We start from the raw sequence: 25,323 nt of genomic DNA on the forward strand, positions 1-25,323 counted from the left end.
AAAAGAGTGCACAATTTATTGAAAATAGTAAAAACCAAGAACAAAAGTTATTGGACATGAACAACACAGTGAGTACATATGCAAGCACTTATAGACCATACAAGTGTCACCCATACAAGACAGACAACATAGAACATAAAAGAACACAAAGAATAAGGCAAAAAAGAGGACAATGACAAAAACAAAAAAGGTCACAAAATAGAGTCTGGGGGTGTCAATAACTTTGTATTGACACTCCCATCAATTCACATATGGCAGTGTGAACTGCCTGCGAGTCGGGTGCAATGCGGGAACCAGCAGTGGATTCGCAGGGTTCTAGCATTGCACCAATGTGAACCGGTACTTGCTGTATAGGGACTGCAGGAGGCTGATAGCAAATCAAATTCATGTACTTATACTGTTTGTATTTAATTAAGGCATGAAAGGATGTATTAAGCTCTTGTGGGCCCATCACTAAACACAGTACATACATTTAGGTCCATAAATATTGGGACATCCAGGGGCGTACCTAGAGCATTTGGCACCCGGGGCGGATCCTATATCTTGCACCCCCCCCCTCCAGGCGACGAAATGCCCATTGACGTGTCACATGTAAAATGTATGGAGACCCCCTTTTACATTACACAGCCCCCTTACCCCTGGACCCCTTTACATTACACAGCCCCCTTACCCCTGGACCCCTTTACATTACACAGCCCCTGTACCCCTGGACCCCTTTACATTACACAGCCCCCGTACCCCTGGACCCCTTTACATTACACAGCCCCCTTACCCCTGGACCCCTTTACATTACACAGCCCCCGTACCCCTTTACATTACACAGCCCCCGTACCCCTGGACCCCTTTACATTACACAGCCCCCTTACCCCTGGACCCCTTTACATTACACAGCCCCCCATTGGAACCCTTTACATTACACAGCCCCCATCCCCCCATGTAACCCTTTACATTACACAGCCCCCATCCCCCCATGGAACCCTTTACATTACACAGCCCCCATCCCCCCATGGAACCCTTTTACATTACACAGCTCCCCCCCATGGAACCCTTTACATTACACAGCCCCCCAATAGAACCCATTACATTACACAGCCCCATCCCCCATACAACCCTTTACATTACACAGCCCCCCAATAGAACCCTTTACATTACACAGCCCCATCCCCCATACAACCCTTTACATTACACAGCCCCCCAATATAACCCCTTTACAATACAAACTTCCCCTCCAAAGAACCCCTTTACAATACAACCCCACCCCCACCTCCCTACCTTTTTAGGAGGAGAGCGGAGGAGGAGGAACTGTTTAAAGCAGAGGATGTGAGAGAGACTCGCTGTCACTCCCGAGCCCTGAATACACAGCGGTCGGCGCCTCGGCAGGAACTGCAGAAGTTACTGTGCTAGTTAATGAGCAGGTGATTGGTTGATAGGCAGTCCTAGCAACCAATCGCCTTCTCATTAACCAGCACAGTTAACTCCAGCAGCGCCCGCCGATCGCTGTGTATTCAGGGCTCGGGAGTGACAGTGAGTCTCTCTCACATCCTCTGCTTTAAACAGTTCCTCCTCCTCCGCGGCGGAAGCAGTCTGGCGGCCGGCCCGGGTGTCACCCTGGTCTTCCCTGACACCCCCCTAATGTGTGGCACCCGGGGCGGACCGCCCCCCCGCCCCCCCCTATTGGTACGCCACTGGGGACATCGACTCAATTCTAATCTTTTTAGCTCTATACACCACCACAATGGATTTGAAATTAAACAAACAAGACGTGCAGACTTTCAGCTTTAATTTGAGGGTATTTACATCCAAATCCGGTGAAAGGTGTAGGAATTACAACAGTTTGTATATGTGCTTCCCACTTTTTAAGGGACCAAAAGTAATAGGACAATTGGCTGCTCAGTTGTTCCATGGCCAGGTGTGTGTTATTCCCTCATTATCCCATTTACAAGGAGCAGATAAAAGGTCCAGAGTTAATTTCAAGTGTGCGATTTGCATTTGTAATCTGTTGCTGTCACCTCTCAATATGAGATCCAAAGAGCTGTCACTATCAGTGAAGCAAGCCCTCATTAGGCTGAAAAAAACAAAACAAACCCATCAGAGATATAGCAAAAACATTAGGTGTGGCCAAATCAACTGTTTGGAACATCCTTAAAAAGAAAGAATGCACCAGTGAGCTCAGCAACACCAAAAGACCCGGAAGACCACAGAAAACAACTGTTGTGGATGACCGAAGAATTCTTTCCCTGGTGAAGAAAACACCCTTCACAACAGTTGGCCAGATCAAGAACACTCCCCAGGAGGTAGGTGTATGTGTGTCAAAGTCAACAATCAAGAGAAGACTTCACCAGAGTGAATACAGAGGGTTCACCACAAGATGTAAACCATTGGTGAGCCTCAAAAACCGGAAGGCCAGCTTAGAGTTTGCCAAACAGCATCTAAAAAAGCCTTTACAGTTCTGGAACAACATCCTATGGACAGGTGAGACCAAGATCAACTTGTATCAGAGTGATGGAAAGAGAAGAGTATGGAGAAGGAAAGGAACTGCTCATGATCCAAAGCATACCACCTCATCAGTGAAGCATGGTGGTGGTAGTGTCATGGCGTGGGCATGTATGGCTGCCAATAGAACTGGTTCTCTTGTATTTATTGATGATGTGACTGCTGACAAAAGCAGCAGGATGAATTCTGAAGTGTTTCGGGGAATATTATCTGCTCATATTCACCCAAATGCTTCAGAACTCATTGGACGGCGCTTCACAGTGCATATGGACAATGACCCGAAGCATACTGCGAAAGCAACCAAAGAGTTTTTTAAGGGAAATAAGTGGAATGTTATGCAATGGCCAAGTCAATCACCTGACCTGAATCCGATTGAGCATGCATTTCCCTTGCTGAAGACAAAACTGAAGGGAAAATGCCCCAAGTACAAGCAGGAACTGAAGACAGTTGCAGTAGAGGCCTGGCAGAGCATCACCAGGGATGAAACCCAGCATCTGGTGATGTCTATGCGTTCGACTTCAGGCTGTAATTGACTGCAAAGGATTTGCAACCAAGTATTAAAAAGTGAAAGTTTGATTTATGATTGTTAATCTGTCCCATTACTTTTGGTCCCTTAAAAAGTGGGAAGCACATCTACAAACTGTAGTAATTCCTACACCGTTCACCTGATTTGGATGTAAATACCCTCAAATTGAAGCCGAAAGTCTGCAGTTAAAGCACATCTTGTTTGTTTCATTTCAAATCCATAGCAGTTGTGTATAGAGCCAAAAAGATTAGAATTGTGTCGATGTCTCAATATTTATGGACCTGACTGTATCTAGTTGGTCCACTCCCCTATTGTTCTGGATGAACTTACTGGTATATCCTTTGGGAACTGAGTGCTTACGTGCGCATAGTCCTGTGATTGTGCTGTGATTGGACAGCGGATCTTGGGAAAAAGCTACAGAGCCAATAGGTGACCAATTACAGCGCCACAGAATGTAAACAAAGGTGGCAGCTAGTAGCTGTGTCACTTACTGTCCGAAAGCAGTTTGCCAGTTTGCCTCCACAGATCACCTTGGGGTGTCTGCTTTGCAAAAATGGGTAATTTTGAGGGTGTTCATACTGTCTTGGCATTTTTACTTGCTATGTTTTAAAAAAGAAAGACGGGTAAACTGTGGTTTTTCATTGTTTTTGTTCTTTTCACCTGAAAGAAAACGCTTACAGGGGAATTCATAAAGGTTTTCGTAAACACCCCTTTAGAATTCCATTGAGGTGCAGCACCAAAAGTGTTGGTGCTTGTGTTCGATCCATGTGTAGGCAAGTTGAAATGCATGTAGTTAGTTCTGCAGTCGGCCCAGTCTGGGGAAGGGGTTGACACATTTTTGGTTCTGGTTTTCCCAGGCTTTTGGTTTTGGCGGGCCCACCTGTAATATAAAAGAGGGGGACCGCTTGGACCAAGAGTGCACGGAAAGGAGAGAGCAGGGAGTTGGAATAGAAATCTGTGAGTGCTAGGACGGTGTTGAAGATACTGGAGACCACGGAAAGCATCCAAGTCATGGACAATGCCTAAATGGACTCTCAACTTACAGAGGTATGCTGCCTGGGCCACTACGCTAGCTTAGGTAGATTTAGGGACAGGACGTTATTCATGTTGTGTTGCCATGATGTCTTTTTACAGTAAAAGTTATATTTACTGTTATGAGCCTGGTCTAAAGTTATTCAAAGGGTTGCATGTTGCTTCTGGCATATTTATGACTTTAATAGCACTACAAGGTACATAGTAGCACTAAGAAGGTTAACATTGTAAAACAAGAAAAGTGTAGTTGCTATGAGTAACCAAGTGAAGGAACTAGCTACAAGCAACCAGTCGTTAGGCGTGGTACCTGGTAAGGTGGCAGGTCCTCTAATAGTGAGGGAGCCGATGTTCTGGGTCCCTCTCTAGCAGTCCATCTCCCATGATAGCCGGACTAGCATTATGGAGCATGAGGTTTATGCTGGGTGCTTGGTGGGATCACATTCTGTTATTGAGATTGAGGTAAAAGATGTACGCTGGACTAGTAGAGAGGGCGCAGGCTCTGCATGTCTCTCCTAATGCAAACATACAAGTACAATGTGTAGTGACATGGGACAAGGAATTCTGCACTTTATTACTGCACACAGTGAAGGCTGATCTCTAACTCTGGAAACTGGTTTAATGTTAGATTCTTCACATGACTGCAATCTCCACCTGGTCCCAGGCATTGATGAGTGTGCTCCGTGCGAGTGTTACCCCACATGCACAGGAATAGACAATCCTGCCAACAGATATACCTGTCATAGACAGTCATATGAATCTGTCTATGTCTGCACTATATTTTCTCTATGGTTTTGTTTTTAGCCCTGATGAAGAGCGAGTGCTGAACCCCCAAAATGTTTTGGCTGTTACAAAATAAAAAACTTTTAAAAGGTCTATACAAGCTGGTGTGGTGCTCCCATCCTTTCAAAACGTCAATGTGTCTGCACTGAGGAAGGTGTCCACACTGCACACTCCTTCCACAGTGTACTCCTGGCCTCCCTCCCCAGCCACTGCACCCTTCACACTGACAGACACATGGCTGGGGCACTTTATGATAAAGGTGGGCAAAGCCTGATGGGAAACCGAGAGACTACTTCACCATCAGGTCTGCTTAACTGTAAATGACACCGTACGGCAGTGGGCGGATCCATAGCCGATATTCAGGCCAATGGCGACTTTCAAATCCACCTACTTCCCTGTCAATCAAATGCAAACCAGGACTGATGGAGAACTGTTCTCTCAGTTCCCCATCAGACTCCACCTACCCAGTGACAAGTTAATTCCCAAATGTAGTCATTGTCATATTTAGGTAATGACATCACCCGTATTACCGTTTACATTTAGCTTTCAGCCAGGGAATCTCCCAGCCAACAGCTGAATGGGGCTGGGGATAGAAATACCTGACAGCTTCCCAGCACAGGCACAACCCACTCTGAGTACTGGTGTACTTCTGTACAGCTGGTCTTAAACTGGAACTAAACCCTCTTATCCTTTTCAGCCAGGGCAGCTGCCATTTTAGCCTCTTTTTGATCTGTAACTGCCATGGTGCTGCACATGTGATCAGTTATGATGAAGATGAACCATTTGATAGTTTGACAGTTCGGTTGAGCACAGCCAATGTGACAGTTAGCATTTCAAGCATGTCAGAAATGTAACTGTTTTTTAAAACTGAAAGGCCTCTTGCATGCTACTTAAAAAGCGCAGTACAGCGTTTATAATGATCTAAAATGCAGCCCATTGTTTACAATGTGCCTGTACACACAGGTGGGTAAACCAGCGCTGCATATTCTTGAGTAAAAAAAATAAAAAATTGTGATGAGCATAAATACTAAAGAATTTCCCCTAGGAATGTATGCATGCAAATGCATGCAAAACAAACACCTAAAATTAGGTCTAGAAATGCTGATGTTAAAACATCAGTACCATATGCAAGGGGCCTTAAATGAATGGGTTTAGTTCCATTTTAAAGCAGAAGTAAACCCATCAATTTAATAGTTTAAAAAACTAGTTACATTCCCAGCATGCCAGAAATGCTCTCGGTCACATTGGTTGTGCTCTCAGCCAAACTGTCAACCAAACTGTCAAACCATCTAATGGCTGGTGTCATAACTGGTCACATGTGATGTGAAGTTTAAACAGAAGTCAGATGGCAGCTTCCTTGGCTGAAAAATATATGAGGGTTTACTTCCACTTTAAGTACCAACAGTTTCTTCATTTTAGAACTGCTGATAATTCTTTAAGAATCTGTTGCTGCCATAGTGGCAGGTTCTTAAAGCGGAGTTTTGGCCTCAAAAAGAAAATTTGACATCCCCTTGCTCTAAGTAACCTGAAAAAGAATTGGATAATCACAATTTTTTTTTTTGCTTTACTTACCTTGTTTTTGAAGAAAATATACTTACCTTCCTTCCACTTCCTCCCTCTGCGGCCGCAGCCCGCGCCGTCACTTCCTCCTTACATTGACTCCTGGGAGCAGAACGTCATTGCTCCCAGGAGTCAATGCGCCTGCACCGGCCCTGCTCATCACTTCCGGTGCAGGCGTGTCATTCCCTGCTAAACAGCTTCTGGGCATGCCCAGAAGCTGTGCAGGGATGACGCACCTGCACTGGAAGAGATGAGCAGGGCCGATGCAGGGCAATCTGGGACTCCAACGTCACCCAAGAGGACACTGAAGAGGACACTCCGGCTTCAGTTGCCCACACCCGAGATGGCAGCGCTGGACAAGACATTTTCAAGGTAAGTATTTCTTCTAAAAGGTAAGTGAACCCAGGGACAGTTCAGAGGCTATCATTGCTGAAATGCACTACCTGACTGTTCCGGGGGTATTTTTATTAAAAATATTTTTTTGAGGCCGGAACTCCACTTTAAACTTGCAGTAGACAACTACCTGCATTTTCTACACGTAAGTAATCTTGCCAACACTTGCCTAAATGCTTGCCTGAATTAGGTGCACGTAGCTCTTAAGGGAACAACTGACAGAAATGTTCCATTAGGGCTATTTTGAATTCCCCAGTATTTGTCTCACAAATGGTATAAAATTAATTTGGGTACAGTGTTGCATGACTGAGTAATTGTCAGTCAAAGTATCACAGTGCTGAAAACTGAAAATTGGCCTGGTAATGAAGGATGTTAAACATGCCAGTCCTGAAGTGGTTATTAATTGGCTTGTTAATTTGTGTATATTACATCTGCGTGGAGTTTGGCTTTTAAATGGATGCAAACCCAATTACTATAAATACATGTAATTTCAAAAGCCATTTTTAATCTCATATCTGTGGTTTTCATTAAAATACCACCTGGTGTTTTCCCCATAAAATTCCTGGTTTAGGAACTTCCTGTTATAGGGTGACAACAGTCACCCAGTCATATAATGGCTGGGCTTTACTGGTCCCTCTCACATTGCAAGCCCATGGTTTGTTGAAAACAATGCTCTCCCTGTGCGGCTGATATCTTATTCCCCAATTGGTAAAGGTTATGTGGGCTGCCATTGCTGAGCTTGCCTGCTTAAAATGCTGGTTTCCTCACTGTCACATTTGATGCTTGGACTTCAGTCACTGACCAGGAAAAGATATAAATATCAGGATCTCTGATTTTTCTTCATTTGTAATTTTCTGTTCCAGGTCAGTGATTTAGAAACCAGCATTTTGAAAGGGGCCACAAATGTCAGTCCCCATATTACTCTGATGGTTAGTGTATTTTAAGTAACAAATATTAGAAGTGAGCAACTAAACGCTGGTTCACATACACGCGACGCTACTTCCCGGGGCGACCTCCGAGATTGCGGTGCGAGCAGCACGCCGCGACCTCGGAGCGGCCGCCACGGACTTCATAACATTGAAGTCTATGGCGGTCGCCTCCTGGTCGCCCCAAAGAAGCTCCGGACCCTTTTTCTAAGTCGGAGCGACTTGTGTCGCTCCTATTAGAACGGGTCCGCAGCTTCCCTATGGGAGGCGACCTACGGCGACCTGTGAGGCGACCAGGTCGCCTCACAGGTCGCCCCAGTGTGAACCGGGACTAAGAGCTCCATCTAATGGTTTATCTAAACATTTCTATACATAATAAATTAGCAAAAACAGGACACAGCAAACCATGTTAAGTTGTAAAAAAAAAAAAAACATAGGGAATATGACTTATACACTAAAAAAAAAAAACAATATGCCTACCAAGCACATACTGTAAAGGTAAATGACCAGACTGACATTACAAAATAAAGAAAGTGAACAAAGTCTTACTCAGATTTTGGTACATGGTGGTATTACATTCACACACTCCATTAATGCATGTTTCATCTGTAGCGCATGGTAATACACAGATAGGAGTAGCTGCAGAGGACAAAGCATAAAAACATCTGTATAAAATGACACATCCTAAATGGTCAGACTCAGTACACTTCCAACTGATGTTGAAAATACTTACTTGTGCAACAGGACTGACTTTGATTGTAGAATAAGCCAGCTGGACAGCAGAAGCTGAGATCATTGACATTGCATGGTACACTTACATTCGGAAGACAGGTACTATAATCACTAGTACTACATGAACAGGGATTTCCATCATTGCAGCTTCCTGAACAGGAGCTGCAAAGAGTAATATTGGGAGGAGAAGCTATGAAGAGAAGAAAAATATGTCAGACACCAGGAGTCTCTGCAGTTAGTCAATTTTCACATCAAGTCACATGGCTCAAAAACACCTTCAATATCACTGAGACTGCAAACAGTATTTGCAAAACTGACCAGAAACTTGTGCAAACAGTTGAAAAAAAACCCTTTTGCTTGACAATTATTAGTAATTTTGAGACTGTGGTGATTTTTTTTAAATCCAAATATAAAATGCCTCTTTACTATGAAAACACTCACAGCTGAGAACTAAGAATGTGCAACTGCGTGTGTTCCTAGTTCTCATACCTGCTGTCATTAAGAAAAATGAGTCCTATAAGTTTTGTCCAGTTAACTGATGCACACCAATGCTGCCTCTAAGTTAAAAAATCTCTGGCTACAAAGGGGTTAAAAGCATCTGAAAGCCAAAAAAGTAACCATGAATATATATAAAACATCACTTGTAGGAACCCAAAACTTTATGCAGATATTTGCAGTGGTGTATTTAGGTTTTGTGCTGCCCTAGTCCTGACTAAACTTGGGCACCCCCTAAATTTAAATATGACCCACCCCTTCCTGTAAAGGCCACACCCCTTCATGTTTATGACCTGCCCTGTTATCTGTAAACCACAGACTACAACCAGTTTATCAGTGCCCATCAGTGCAGCCTCATCAGTTTCCATAAGTTCAGCCTCATCAGTGCAGCCTTATCAGTGCAGCCTCATTACTGCCCACCAGTGCAGCCTCATCAGTGGCCATCAGTACAGCCCTGTCAGTGGCCACCAGTGCAGCCTATCAGTGCATCATATCAGTGCAGCCTCATCAGTGGCCATCGTAGCAGCTTCATCAGTGGCAGTCATTGCAGCCTCATCAGTGGCCATCAGTGCAGCATATCAGGGCAGCCCCATCAGTGAAGCTTATCAGTGCCCACTTTTTTGCTGCCCCCCCTGCAAAGTGCCGCCCTAGGCCTGGGCCTTGTTGGCCTAGGCCAAGATACAGCACTGGACATTTGGGTGTGGAGAACAGGGACTGAACTGTAAGATTATAAGACTGGGTTCACACTAGCTGCGGGTCACAGCAGGGGGCCAGTGCGTTCTTGTACACCAATTTAGATGTGAATCAGGTCCAAATTTTTGCCTGAATTCTCAACTTAAACGGAGCCAAAGATGCACAGGAACCTTTTCCGAAGCAGACTGCGGCCACCCCGGACTCAGTGTGACCATTGAGAGCTGGTCACACTCACCTGTCATGCCTATTAGATGCGGGGAAGCCTGTATCCAATTTGCATAAGTGTGAACCCAGCCTAAAGCTATTTTACATAGGCAGCGATTTTTACATTTTGGATATGCATACCCTTTAATTTCACTGATACACCCACAGTGGCGGAGCCAGAGGGTTAGCTGGGGTGTCAATTGACACCCCAGAAAAAGTCCCTGCCACCCCTGTTGCCACCCCGATCCAGGCTGGCAGCGGAGGAATCACAGGCAGTGGTGGGATGGGATCAGCCGGTTCGCAGAACCGGCTGATCCCTCTAAGCTGGCGGCCAGGGTCAGGGAGCAGCAGAACAGAGCGTCCCGAAGCCGAGCCCGCCCATTCTGTGACAATAGCGAATGAAAATTCGCTATTGTCACATGGATCCTCCTCCGGCCAATCAGGGAGCAGGTCCTCCCGCTTCCTGATTGGCCGAATGGCAAATGCCGTGCCATTGGTCGAGGAGGCGCCGGCGGGAGGACTGAGAAGATGCAGGGAGCCGCGGACCGATGATAAGCTGCTGTGATGACCGTCCGTCCGTGAGGTAAGTAAGCCGGTCTCATGGGGGGGACGACGACGCTGGCACTCTGCAATGATTGCGGGCAAATGCTGTGGCACTCTGCAATAATCATTGGGGGCATTGCTGTCTCACTGCAATAATCATTGGGGGCATTTCTGTGGCACTCTGCAATAATCATTGGGGGCATTGCTGTGGCACTCTGCAATAATCATTGGGGGCATTGCTGTGGCACTCTGCAATAATCATTGGGGGCATTTCTGTGGCACTCTGCAATAATCATTGGGGGCATTGCTGTGGCACTCTGCAATAATCATTGGGGGCAAGGCTGTCTCACTGCAATAATCATTGGGGGCATTGCTGTCTCACTGCAATAATCATTGGGGGCATTTCTGTGGCACTCTGCAATAATCATTGGGGGCATTGCTGTCTCACTGCAATAATCATTGGGGGCATTTCTGTGGCACTCTGCAATAATCATTGGGGGCATTGCTGTCTCACTGCAATAATCATTGGGGGCATTGCTGTCTCACTCTGCAATAATCATTGGGGGCATTTCTGTGGCACTCTGCAATAATCATTGGGGGCATTGCTGTGGCACTCTGCAATAATCATTGGGGGCAAGGCTGTCTCACTGCAATAATCATTGGGGGCATTTCTGTGGCACTCTGCAATAATCATTGGGGGCAAGGCTGTCTCACTGCAATAATCATTGGGGGCATTGCTGTCTCACTGCAATAATCATTGGGGGCATTGCTGTCTCACTGCAATAATCATTGGGGGCATTGCTGTCTCACTGCAATAATCATTGGGGGCATTGCTGTCTCACTGCAATAATCATTGGGGGCATTGCTGTCTCACTGCAATAATCATTGGGGGCATTTCTGTGGCACTCTGCAATAATCATTGGGGGCAAGGCTGTCTCACTGCAATAATCATTGGGGGCATTGCTGTCTCACTGCAATAATCATTAGGGGCATTGCTGTCTCACTGCAATAATCATTGGGGGCATTGCTGTCTCACTGCAATAATCATTGGGGGCATTGCTGTCTCACTGCAATAATTATTGGGGGCATTTCTGTGGCACTCTGCAATAATCATTGGGGGCAAGGCTGTCTCACTGCAATAATCATTGGGGGCATTGCTGTCTCACTGCAATAATCATTGGGGGCATTGCTGTCTCACTCTGCAATAATCATTGGGGGCATTTCTGTGGCACTCTGCAATAATCATTGGGGGCATTGCTGTGGCACTCTGCCATAATCATTGGGGGCAAGGCTGTCTCACTGCAATAATCATTGGGGGCATTGCTGTCTCACTGCAATAATCATTGGGGGCATTTCTGTGGCACTCTGCAATAATCATTGGGGGCATTGCTGTCTCACTCTGCAATAATCATTGGGGGCAAGGCTGTCTCACTGCAATAATCATTGGGGGCATTGCTGTCTCACTGCAATAATCATTGGGGGCATTGCTGTCTCACTGCAATAATCATTGGGGGCATTTCTGTGGCACTCTGCAATAATCATTGGGGGCATTGCTGTGGCACTCTGCAATAATCATTGGGAGCAAGGCTGTCTCACTGCAATAATCATTGGGGGCATTGCTGTCTCACTGCAATAATCATTGGGGGCAAGGCTGTCTCACTCTGCAATAATCATTGGGGGCAAGGCTGTCTCACTGCAATAATCATTGGGGGCAAGGCTGTCTCACTCTGCAATAATCATTGGGGGCAAGGCTGTCTCACTCTGCAATAATCATTGGGGGCATTGCTGTCTCACTCTGCAATAATCATTGGGGGCATTGCTGTCTCACTCTGCAATAATCATTGGGGGCATTGCTGTCTCACTCTGCAATAATCATTGGGGGCAAGGCTGTCTCACTCTGCAATAATCATTGGGGGCATTGCTGTCTCACTCTGCAATAATCATTGGGGGCATTGCTGTCTCACTCTGCAATAATCATTGGGGGCATTTCTGTGGCACTCTGCAATAATCATTGGGGGCAAGGCTGTCTCACTCTGCAATAATCATTGGGGGCATTGCTGTCTCACTCTGCAATAATCATTGGGGGCAAGGCTGTCTCACTCTGCAATAATCATTGGGGGCATTGCTGTCTCACTCTGCAATAATCATTGGGGGCAAGGCTGTCTCACTCTGCAATAATCATTGGGGGCATTGCTGTCTCACTCTGCAATAATCATTGGGGGCAAGGCTGTGGCACTCTGCAATAATCATTGGGGGCATTTCTGTGGCACTCTGCAATAATCATTGGGGGCATTGCTGTGGCACTCTGCAATAATCATTGGGGGCATTGCTGTGGCACTCTGCAATAATCATTGGGGGCAAACCTGTATCCTCTGATCGCCACCTGTATCCTGTCTGTATCCTCTGATCACCACCACCTGTATCCTGTCTTTACTAGTAATGGCAGCGATCATTAGAGGGACTGCGACATTGCGGTGGACGAATCTGACACTAAATTACACTTTGTATATTGACCCCCCAAAATAATACCTAGCCACCCCTTTGCCACCCCTGTTTTAAAAGTCTAGCTCCGCCACTGTACACCCAAACACCTATCCAGTGTTGGGGTAGTTACTCAAAAAATGTAACTAGTTACTAGTTACTTCTGTAAATTGTAATGAGATTACTTTACTAGTTACTGCATTTGAAAAGTAACTTCACTACTTATTACTTTACTTTCCTCTTTCTTAATTGACCGTGTAGAAGAAGATACATGACACTCTTTCTGCATAGAGTTTATTGTATAAACACAGGCTTTGGGAAACATGAGAACAAAACCTGAAAAAACAGAATAAAACATAAAGTGCAAAAAAAGTCATAAACTTCATCCCTCTCTATTCTTCGAAATAACGATTGTATCGCACGGCTTGGGTAACGCAGGAAAGCGCGTTCCTATAGCCTAGTAAAGTAGTGTAGTTACCTCCTATAGTCTAGTAAAGTAGTGTAGTTACCTCCTATAGCCTAGTAAAGTAGTGTAGTTACCTCCTATAGTCTAGTAAAGTAGTGTAGTTACCTCCTATAGCCTAGTAAAGTAGTGTAGTTACCTCCTATAGTCTAGTAAAGTAGTGTAGTTACCTCCTATAGCCTAGTAAAGTAGTGTAGTTACCAATATTAGTATTGTAACTAGTTACGTTACTTAGTTACCAAAAAAAGTAATGTAGTTACTGTAATCCGTTACTTTGTAACTAGTTACCCCCAACACTGCACCTATCCCTCACATTAAGGGTGCTTTCACACTACTCCATTGAAACAAAAGCATTAAAAATGCATATCTATTTTTGATGCATTTCTGGTTGGCATGCACCTGTGAAACATTTGTGAAGACATGCGACAGCCGAAGATCGTTTTTTATACGTTTTACATTCATTTCAATAGGGAGCTGCATTTTTATGTGGTTTTACCCACTTCTGCACCGGAAGATTTTCCCCCTAAATGACCAGGCCATTTTTTGCGATTTGGCACTGCGTTATTTTAACCACTTGACGACCGCCCACCGCAGATTTACTGTGGCAGGCAAATCTGGGCGAAACAACGTAGCTCTACGTCGCTCACTCTCAGGAGGCTAGGGGGCAAGCGAGCGCCGGCAGCGGTGCGCTCCCTCCCATGCTCGTCAGCCGGGGAGCCAGTGCGTGTGTCAGGCGGCTCCGATTACTGCCTGACACTGGCGATCTCTCCCCGCTGAGGGAGAAGGACAGTTGGTTGATGTAAACACAGCTGTCTGTCCTTCTCCCTGAGATGATCACAGAGACTATGTGATCCTGCTATATAGCAGTGGTTCTCAACTCCGGTCCTCGGGACCCACCAACAGGCCAGGTTTGCAAGATAACTAAATTACATCACAGGTGATCTCATTTGCTGCTCAGTGATTGTGGTATTCTAGTCTGCATCCCCCAAGGTAATACTTAAAATCTGGCCTGTTAGTGGGTCCCGAGGACCGGAATTGAGAACCACTGCTATATAGGATCGCATGTCTCTATGGTCATCTCACAAACCCCCCCCCCCCACAGTTAGAATCACTCCCCTAGGGTTACATTTAACCCCTTGATCACCAACACTGTTAACCCCTTCCCTGCCAGTGTCATTATTACAGTAACAGTGCATATTTTTGGCAGTGATTACTGTAGTAATGTCACTGGTACCTCCAAAAGTGTCAAAAATGTCAGTTAGGGGTCCGATCTGTCCGCCGCAATGTCGCAGTCCCGCAGAAAATTCCAGATCGCCACCATTACTAGTAAAAAAAAAAAAAAATCTTTCCCATAGTTAGTAGACACAATAACTTTTGCGCAAACCAATCAAAATACGCTTATTGCGATTTTTTTTTACCAAAAATATGTAGCAGAAAAAAAATTGGCCTAAAATGTTAAAAAATTTAGATTTTTACATTTTTTTGGGGAATGTTATATAGCAGAATGTGAAAAATATTGTTTTTTTTTTTTTTGCAAAATTGTCATTTTTTTTTTTTGTTTATAGCACAAAAAATTTAAATCGCACAGGTGATCAAATACCACCAAAAGAAAGCTCTATTTGTGGGGAAAAAAAGGACGTCCATTTTATTTGGGTACAGTGTCGCACGACCGCACAATTGTTTGTTAAAATAACGCAGTGCTGAATCGCAAAATAGGGCCTGGTCATTAAGCAGGAAAACCTTACGGTCTTAAAGTGGTTGACAGACAATTGCGCAGCCATGCGACGCTGTACCTAAATAAAATTGATGTCCTTTTCTCCCACAAATAGAGCTTTCTTTTGGTGGCATTTAATCACCTTTGTGATTTCTATTATTTGCGATATAAACAAAAAAATAGCGACAATTCTGAATAAAATATATATATTTTTCACTTTCTGCTATATAACATTCCCACTCAAAAAAAAAATGTAAAAATCTAATGTTTTCATCATTTTAGGTCAATTTGTATTCTGCTACATATTTTTGGTAAAAAAAAAAAAAAATCTCAATAAGCGTATTTTGATTGGTTTGCGCAAAAGTTATCACGTCTACAAACTAGGGGAAATATGTCATTTTTTTTTTATTTATTTATTTTTTTTACTAGTAATGGCGGCGATCAGCGGTTTTTAGCGGGACTGCGACATTGCGGCAGACAGATCAGACACTTAACTTACATTTTTGACACTTTTGGGGTACCAGTGACATTACTACAGTAATCAGTGCTAAAAATATGCACTGTTACTGTACTAATGGCACTGACAGGGAAAGGGTTAACCTAGGGGTGATCAAAGGGTTACATGTATGCCTAGGGGGTGCTTTCTAACAGTGAGGGGGATGGGCTTATGGAATCATCACAGGGACCTGTGTTCCTAAATAGGAGGATCACAGGAGCCCTGTGATGATTCCAGAGAGAACAACAGTCTGTTGCATACCTCCCAACAGTCACGGATTATGCGGGACTGTCCCGCAATTCTAACACAGTCCCGCTGTCCCGCATATTCAGGCTGTGTCCCGCAGCCACTTGAAACTTCACCTGTCCTTTCTTAGCATTATTAGCATGGCGCCGCTATTAGAAGACTGTAATCACAGGTAATCACTCTGCCGGTAAACCCCGCCCACTCCTTCGCTATTGGAAGCCTGCAATCATGCTCCATCCAATGGCCAGGGCTTTGTCACCAAGCCCCGCCCACTCAGGGAATCTAGTGTAAACAGTAAACTCAGTGCTGCTGGGATGAGGGGAGGCGTGTGCTCTCCAGGAAGAGACCTGATGGAAGGTAATGACTGTTGCACATGGCAAACCAGTGCATTGGAAATGTTTTAGGATGATATATGCTGATCCTGTGTAACTGTTTCATATTGTTGTATGTGTTCTGCTTTTTGTTTCTAGGATTAAGTCCCATTGCTTAGCAGCACTGTACCTTCTCCAAAGCTTCATATGCCTTTGTATTTTGTTGTGATACATTTAGGGGAGGCTGATTTATATACTGTTTTTTCATTACTACAGAGAGAAGTTTTCTCCTGGCATAAATCGTTTTTTTTTTTGTTTGTTTTTTTGGGCTTGTTTACACCACGATCCTGTGTTCAGTGTGCAGTACCATTTGCATTATTACAGTGCACTTTTGTCACATTGGCATTGCATTTGCAACCCATTAGTCTAATAGAAAAGTGGATTTTCAAGTGGCTTCTATCCTGTTAGTTACTTTTTTATGGATCCTGTTCAGACCGGTGTTATGTGGGAAACCCTGCAATTCAGTGGCGGTTCCCGCATCGCACCTAAATCGTACACTGGTTCACAATGACATCTGCGAACCACTGCAGGTGTCAATGTAAAGTTAATGACACCCCCAGATTGGTTCGCAGATCACGTGCGAACTGTCCAATGGTATAGGAATCGGGTCACATAGGTGTAAACACCCATGCGATCCGATTCCAGTGCGGACCAAAAAAATGGTCCCGCACCATTTTGGTGCGAATTCAATGTGATTTCAGCCTTACAATTTGTATGGCTGAATTCGCATCACACAGACATCGCATGTGATCTGCACAGCAATGCGGTGCAAATCACATGCAATGTCTGTCATCGCACAAGTGTGAACCCAGCCTAAAACGGAACTCTGGGAATCTTAAATTAATTGTAAAGTCTCTTTTAGTGTTAAAATAACAAACATGTTATACTTACCTCCTCTGTGCAGTGAGATGTATTGGAAGTCATTTTCTAAATGATTGTGTTGAGGGTTATATGTATTCCTGAGACTCTAGCTTGTGGCACAGCAATAAAAGCATATTTTATAGGTACGAGGAAGCTCGGGTTTTGTTTAACCACTGCCATTAAGCCCCTCCCACTATCATGTTTGGCCACACCCACCATTAGCCGCGGGGCGCTGCGCACCCCGCTAGTCACAGTCTCGCTCAAATGTCCCTCATTCTCAAGTTCAAAAGTTGGGAGGTATGCTGTTGTGTTTACAACAGCAGACCGCCATTCCCTCTCCACAGGGAGCGATCACGAGTGCCTGGCGGCAATCGCGACCACCGGCCCCGCACCTCAGCTTTCCCGCTGGCGAATGGGCGCCCCAGGATCGCTCCCGCGAACCACCGTACAGGTATGGTGATTTGTGGGAACCTGCCGACCTGCCACCCTATATAGGCAGCGGCCGGTCAGCAACTGGTTAAAATGCACACTAATGATGAAGCATGCAGGACTTTTCAAAACGCACCGCACCCACTGTGCAGCGGGGTGAAGAGTACCATAGGATTTAGAGGGAAATATTTTTATTGTGTTTTTCTTGCATTTTTAGCAAGGTAAAAAAGCACCAAAAGAGCATTAGGCCCCTTTCACACTTGCGGACCGTTCAGATCCGCCTGTCAGTTTTTGAGGCGGATCTGAACGGTCACCCCATGCATCTCCATGGGGCATCGGATGTCAGCGGAGACATGTCCGCTAACATCCGATCCGGTACGTCAAATCTGGACGGATGGAAACCCTATTTTCCATCCGTCCAGCGGATGGGATCAGATGAGACAGGCAGTCCGTTCTCATCCAATTCCCCCATAGAGAAGAGCGGGGACCTGACAGCTCTGTCTCCGCACACAGTATGGAGACAGAGTCCGCTGATAGACTCCAAGTGTGAAAGGGGCCTTACTATGAAAGGATCCTTTTTAGATTCACACTTAACCTTTCCTTTTCTGTCAATGTAACATATCACCTTTCTCCTAAAGTTAAAACGGTAGTATACCCCTTTTTTTTTTTTTTTACATTTACCTACAGATAAGCCTATAATAAGGCTTACCTGTAGGTACAATTAATATCTCCTAAACCTGCACGGTTTAGGAGATATTTGCCTTGCATGCAGCGGCTAAAGCTAGCGGCGCATGCGCTCTGAAGGTCCGGCGGACCTTCAGAGTTCCTTGCCGGGAACTTACCGGAAAGTGACTTCCGGGAGCGGGAGTGACGTCATCGCGGCCCAGGCCACTCACAGCGCCGGAGCCGCCGAACCCGCCGAACCCGGAAGAGACGCAGAGGGAGCATGTCAGCTCTCAGAGTGGTGTCCGGGGGTCCGAGTCGGGGCTTCATTTTAAGGTAAGTATTTCATAATGAGCTAGTATGCGACCCCTTCCTGCCTGCTCAGATGAACAGTTGTATGTGCAGTAGCACTGGCCATTTATTTCTACAGAATACAAATCTGATAGTCACTGCTGACACCTGTAGCTATTTGCACCCAGTATGTGCAAACAGCATTTACAACAACTAGCAAGACTCTACTGATGCCCCTGGCAGCTGTTATTCAGCTGTCTGAATGTAGTCTTAGTTCTCTTTCACATGGCAAGGTAGCTGCGGCAGCCACATTCCTAAAGCAAAAATCTTCAGGTTCTCGCTGTTGGAATAACTGGGTCATGCGACCAGTCTTGTCCCGGCTCAGACATCTGTCCCTAACTACAGCTAACTGCTCTGTGTGCGGTTACAGGCAAACAGTAGCGGCCGACCCAGTCATTCCACATTGTATTATTTTTAGGGAGAAGAAACAAGAAGAACCTGAGATTTATGTGTGCATATCTGTAATGCAAAGGGGACAATGTGCCAGCTGTTTTAAAAGCTGGTCATACACGGTTGATTTTTTTTATGAAAAAGATTTTGAAAAAAAAAACAGCAGATTTCTCCATCCACACAATCAGGGTGGATGGAGGAATCCCCCTCTGCTGGGAAATTGGATTCTGAGATCAACACCCGCTACTTAAGAATGCACTGATCAGTGGCTGAATCTGCTAATTGAGAAAAATTCTCCAACATGTCCTTTTCATTTTTGACGAGGTGGGATGGCCATACACTGTTTTGATATTCAACCAGTCTTGCTGAATAGACTGAGCTTCGATCAGTGTAAGGGCAGCTTAAGAAGCGAGCATTGATTTATGGTTGTTGGCTTTTTATGATAATGAGACTGCTTGATCTGGCTGTATAAAACCCTAAAAGAGAGTCTGTCTAATCATTGGAAAATGTAATAAACAGCGATTGTTATATGAGTAGGGGTGATCACTAAAGTAACAGATTTGCTTTTAATCTTTCTGTGTATATTGGAGACACCTGGGTAGAAGGTGTAGCAATCTAACAATTCCCAGAGGGGAGGGGTGCACTTTTTTTAGCTAAGAAATTCCTATGTGCTTTTGTTGAGTATTTGTAAATAATTGATTTGATGAATTTGTGCTGGTTCTGATTCTTAACAGTCTGGCTATGAAAAGTGATGTGATTTATAGTCATACTACATCTTCTAAATATCTGTGTCTATACTTTTCTATGTAATATTTAATAGTTTAATGTTTGGGCTTATTATGCAGTTTTTCTGTCCTTTTAAAACAAGTACTGCACTTACAGCCATCAGGATTGGGCCAGGTATCTATGCACTCAGCACCTAGAAATGGTGAAAAAAAGAAAGGTGAGTCAAAGGCTGTGTTCCAAAGTGACATGTATGTATATTAATCAATACATATATAAGTATAAATATATATAGTAAATATACTGTTACATAAACACACACATACACAATTATGCTCAAGTAAAATTGTTTTGATAACAGTATCTGTAATGTGTATATTTGTAATATTTGGAAATGTATATGAGGACTGTATAATCTCTGAATATAGAAACAACCGGCATTGTTTATATGAATGTGATTCAAGTGTCACAACTATAGTAAATCACTGTTTATTTAGAATTGGTATGTGATCTGTGTACAATCTGCCTTTCAGGTCATTTGCATATGGGTAATTCAATAAATATAGACAACAAAAAACGAGATGGATAGATAACATCATCGAAACAATGAACATGAAGTTAAGCAAGCTTCGGAAGGCAGTGGAGGACAGAAAAGTTTGGCGCGCTATGTTTCATGGCGCCACGAAGAGTTCGGACAAGACTAAATGACTGAATAACAACAAATTAAATAAAATATCCTCAAATATTTCTTCCATACTCCAGCCATTCACAATTAGATTTGTTTCAGCCTGAAGGCTGAATGGAAATCATCTAACAGATTCCTCTGTCCATTGCTATATGGTGCAGATGAATGAATCTCCCGCTGTGGCTATTGTACTTTGACAGCCGCTCCCACTGACTATCAAAATCTTCGGACTGCGGCTGCGTCTGTATCCAAACCCATCCAAAATTTGATCAGTGCATGGCCAGCCTAAGTGTTTCCAAATGAGATAAGTGATAGAGCTCAAACATTTTTAATGCTTTCTGTGCTGGCCTTGCACTGAAGGCCAAAAATGAACAGAATAAGAAGGAACCTTAAAGATCCAGACAGATGCTTGACAACTGGAGGGCTAGACCCCCCTTATACTTTAAATAACTCTTTTGTGATCCTTTACTAGGGTATAGAAAATGCAAAAATTATGTGAATCCACTCGCGCCACCAAGTAAAAGCTAGGCGTATTAATATTTTAGAGCTTGCAACTGCTGTTCCAAACCTAGTGGTTAAACAATGTTATAGAATCTGCAAGAGTGATGTTCTCTTGACTGGGGTATTGCCCATACCGCTGCTGCCATGGCGCCCCCTTTTGAAAACACAACACCTCCCTTATATACTTTACCCCCCAAAGAACAAATAATCACCACACCTTTTGTTTGGGTTTAAATGGCCATAGCAGCCTTTTATTAAACAACAATCATAATTAACAATAACATTTTCAGTTTTAATAACATAATATTCACATAATATTCACATAACAGAACCCAACAGCCTGATGTAACTATCTGCCTTCCATCAGGTCTTAGGATTTTGAAGGCACCCCTTGAATTAGAAACCGGCTGTATCTGGCACCCACTCACATTTCCATGGCCCCAAGCCGCAACTACACCAGCTCGGGGACAATTGTTAATCAATACTCCAGCTGATACAGCCAACCAATCCAAAACACATCACTTCTGACACTTAACAGGGCAGGTATACCCATAACGAAGATGGGCCCAACCCATCGTTCTCCAAAGAACGTAACCATCCCCTGCCTTCAAAACCCACCGACCTCAGCCTGCTGCTATGACAACCAATTTCCCATTCCGTAATACTAACCGAGCCCCCTATACCAACTGGGCTACACTTAGGACGGGCTGGAGGAAGAATCCTTCTCCTGCGCTGACATTCTGAAACTGATGCCAGAAGCACCACCTACCCCCCAAAGAGGCCACCGGGACCACTCCCTGCCCCACCCAACCTTACACCAATAAGGTAAGCCCTAAAACCTAATTTAAGTTAACTTCTTATATTCTGTGGCCTAGCTTGCCAAACCCAGTCATGTAGGCCCTCCGCCTATAGGCTATGCCTGCATCTACAGGCCTCTGCTATATAGGCAACAGAGCTTGCTACTAAATAGTGTATATATATATATATATATATATATATATATATATATATATATAGATAGATAGATAAATTACATATATTACTGTGCTCAAAGAAAGCATAGAAAATAAAAAAAAAGAAAAAGCTTCTTATAATGGTCCACACCTTAGACCACAGGTGTCAAACACAAGGCCCGCGGGCCGAATGCGGCCCCCCAGGCCATTTCATGTGGCCCTTGCACCTCTCCTGCAGCTGCGGTACCCCCCTTGTCTCTGCCCCCACCTTGTCTCTGTAGTCGGCAGCAGAGAGGACAGAACTCCTTTGCCAGATCCTGCACTTCTCTGTGCAGCTGCAGAAAGGCTCATCTTTGCCCACAAACTGCCCCCCTTCTCAGCAGTCCGCAGCAGAAAGGAGGGCAGAACTACCCCTACAGACCCTGCACCTCTCTGTGCAGCCACAACACCACCTTGCCTATGCCTCCCCTGGTCTCAGCATTCAGCAGACTCTGGAAGCTGACTCCAGCCCTCCTCTGGTTCTCCTCCAACCCTGCACTTCTTCCCAGATCCACCCGCATCTTCTTCCTGGCAGCAGCACAAGGTAAGGGGGTGCATTGTGATGTAAGGAAGGGTGGGTGACTCTTGACATCTCATGTAAGGGTGTAAAGGGGCCTGGGTTGCTCTGGACATCTATTCTTACAGCTAAAACTGGCCCTTTAAGGGCAACCATGCTGATGCGGCCCACAATGAAATTGAGTCTGACACCCCTGCCTTAGACAATCCCAAAGCAAGTGAAAACTATACAGTGAAGCTATTATGTGTTAAGTCCAAAAAAGAATCCTCTGTGATATTCAGTGTAAAAAGTTCCTCCTGCGGTGATTGACAGATTCCTCGAAAGATAGACCCCACGGGGGGTTGGCACTACCACCCCACCTTTGGAACCTCTGACTACTGCAAGGAGTGTACATTGAGAACTGGCTGGAGGATCTACCCTGGATACAGAGACCACCAAAGCCTTTACTGAACCTCTTTTCATAATGCAATGTCTGGTGAGTTCGGACCTTTACTTTATTCCTCACATATGGTGTTCCCCCCTCTCTGTGGAATCTATCTTTGGAGGAATCTCTCGATCACTGCAGGAAGAACTTTTTACACTGAATATCACAAAGAACTTTACACCTAATAGTTTCACTGTATAGTTTTCACTTGCTCTGGGTTTGTTTTTTGAGGTGTACACCGTTATAAGAAGCTTTTTCTTTTAATTATTTTTCTATGCTGCCTTTGAGCACAGTAACATATGTCATTTTGTGTGTGTGTGTGTATATATATATATATATATATATATATATATATACTATTTAAAAGAAAGCGCTGTGGCCTATATAGAGTACATAACACTTGAGGAGGGTATAGGGAATGTCTACTTAGTGAAGTGAATGTTCATTTGGCATAGTAAATAAAGCAAACGCTCAACACCCAATCATGTGTAAAGGAATTAAAGTACATTATTTTGCTTACAAATAATAGGATGATTGGAGTGAATGCAGTCTCCATTTACTCACTAAGCTAAGGGAACATTTACTTTACCAGGTAAAACAACTTCACTGACTGGAGCTCAAGCATCCAACTATAGAGGAAATGTTGGCAATGCAAATAATAAAAAGAGAGTATGGCTTCTTTCACACGGCCGCTCCGTGTGAAAGGTCCGCTGCGGGACTTTTTTTTTTTCCACGGAGCGGATGACATTTCTGTGTGCCCGCATATCATCCCATCCGTTTGCGGATGATATGCGGACATAATGTAAGTATATGGCACTGCGGATGTCAGCGGATGACACCGCTGACATCCGATTTTCCTTCCTTTCCGTTTTTTACACGGAAGAAAAAATGGGGTTCTGTTCCATTCGAAAAAACGGAACAGAACTGAAAGGAGGAAAATCAGATGTCAGCGGATGGTATTCTGCTGACATCCGCAGTACCATTGACTTACATTATGTCCGCAAATCATCCGCAAACGGATGGGATGATTTGCGGACACACGGAGCGGCCGTGTGAAAGGACCCTATAACTGATTATTTGCATCACCATATAACCATTACATTAGAGTCTGTAGGCACACAACTTTAGGTGTCCAAAGCAACAACCCATTGCTAATATTACCTCTTTTAGGCTGGCTATACATTAACATTTTTTTCTCTCCATCTAAATGAGGTGGATGGAGAAATCCTCTTCACCGGGACATTGTTCTCTGACCACAGCACCTGCCACTGTCAGAATACACTGATCAGGGGTTGCAGCTGCTGATTGAGGAATATTCTACAACATGTTACTCCAACAGAACTCAATGATTGATTTCTGTCAAGCAGCGGTGGCCACACACAATTAAATTTAGACAGATCAGCAGGAACCAGCCAAATTTCTATCAGCGTGTGGCTTTCCTAGCTCGACAGTAGTCAATTGTGCTGGAAAATTATCCTCGATTAGTGTGTGGCCAGGATTACACAAAATATTTTTACATTTTACTGTTTCCTAACCTGGCTTAGACCTTTGTGACAAATGTATTAATATAAATCTATGTCAAAATAACTTTAGTTAGAAAACTGCATTTTCTTCTGATAATGAAAAAATTCTGCTTGATAATTATCCAAGAAAAGCCGCCTCTTTACTTTGCCCAGTGTGTCCATTGCATCCAGCCCTGCCAGAGACCCAAAGAAGAGATCCATTGATGTAACCATTGAATTGAATCATGGGCACAGGAAGTGTCTCATTTAGCTATAGATTATATTACTTTATAGCTTTTTTTGAGCATAATACAATACATTCTTCACAGTTATAGCAAAATTGAACATATTCAAGGTTATATTAAATAATACAATTATTCTGTATAGATGAGGGATATTCTTAACTAAATTATTTGTGTAGATACAGAAAGTCAAGCTGCAATCAAAAATACAGAATTATTGTACACATTATTTATTATTGATTTAATAATTGCAATCTGCAGCAACTTACCTGCATACTGGATAAGAACAGCCAATGCAATGACAAAGTGTAGCTTCATTTGTGCTTGTATGCCTGGTCCTGAATATGAGCTGAATATCTTATCGCACCAAAGACTAAAAATTCAGAAGTGTTCACTTACAGCTGACTTTATAGATGAGGGGGTGGGAGCAAACGATAAAGTAGGCCAAATGATCAGCGATTGCAAAAAGTAATATGATGCAAAAACCCCCAGGGCTGTCCGAATTGGCCAATGCGGACTTATCTTTATAACTTGTTTGGTACCCACTTCATGTCAGTCAGGTAATAATTTCAAAACAGTCGTCAGTTCATGAGAATGTACATGGCATGCAAGTTTTAACATAGGAATGTGACTGATCAGACCTGGTGTCACTGTTCACACGTCACAGTAAGAACTACCTTACCCCCAGGTCACACTGCTAGCATAACCCACACATTTTACAACAATGTGCGTCTCTGGAAAGGTTCTATATTTTTTAACAAGCCTTTTAAAAAAACATATTTAATTTTTTTAGTCGTATTTAGCTGTGTATGACACTAGATGGCCTACTTAACAAGGCAGTGCAGAATACAATAGCTATGTTACCAAATGATCATAACACATTTTCCTATTATTC

At 44.0% G+C, this 25,323-nt stretch overlaps 1 protein-coding gene across 1 annotated transcript in view; it reads right to left on the bottom strand.

Annotated features, from left to right (window-relative positions):
- The window catches only part of LOC309548085 (uncharacterized protein), a 108,810-nt gene extending 84,037 nt beyond the window's left edge, over positions 1-24,773 (bottom strand). Inside the window, exons 1-4 of the mRNA XM_082248049.1 lie at positions 24,698-24,773; positions 19,723-19,761; positions 8,444-8,632; positions 8,260-8,349 (exon numbers count right to left, since the gene is read on the bottom strand). Of these exons, the coding sequence (XP_082104175.1) occupies positions 8,260-8,349; positions 8,444-8,632; positions 19,723-19,761; positions 24,698-24,746 (367 nt within the window). The 5' untranslated portion in view covers positions 24,747-24,773. The remainder of the gene's footprint in view (positions 1-8,259; positions 8,350-8,443; positions 8,633-19,722; positions 19,762-24,697) is intronic.
- Between the last annotated feature and the right edge of the window lie 550 nt (positions 24,774-25,323).

The sequence above is a fragment of the Pelophylax lessonae genome (assembly GCF_965119305.1).
Source record: "Pelophylax lessonae genome assembly, chromosome: 2".
Classification (NCBI taxonomy): domain Eukaryota; kingdom Metazoa; phylum Chordata; class Amphibia; order Anura; family Ranidae; genus Pelophylax; species Pelophylax lessonae.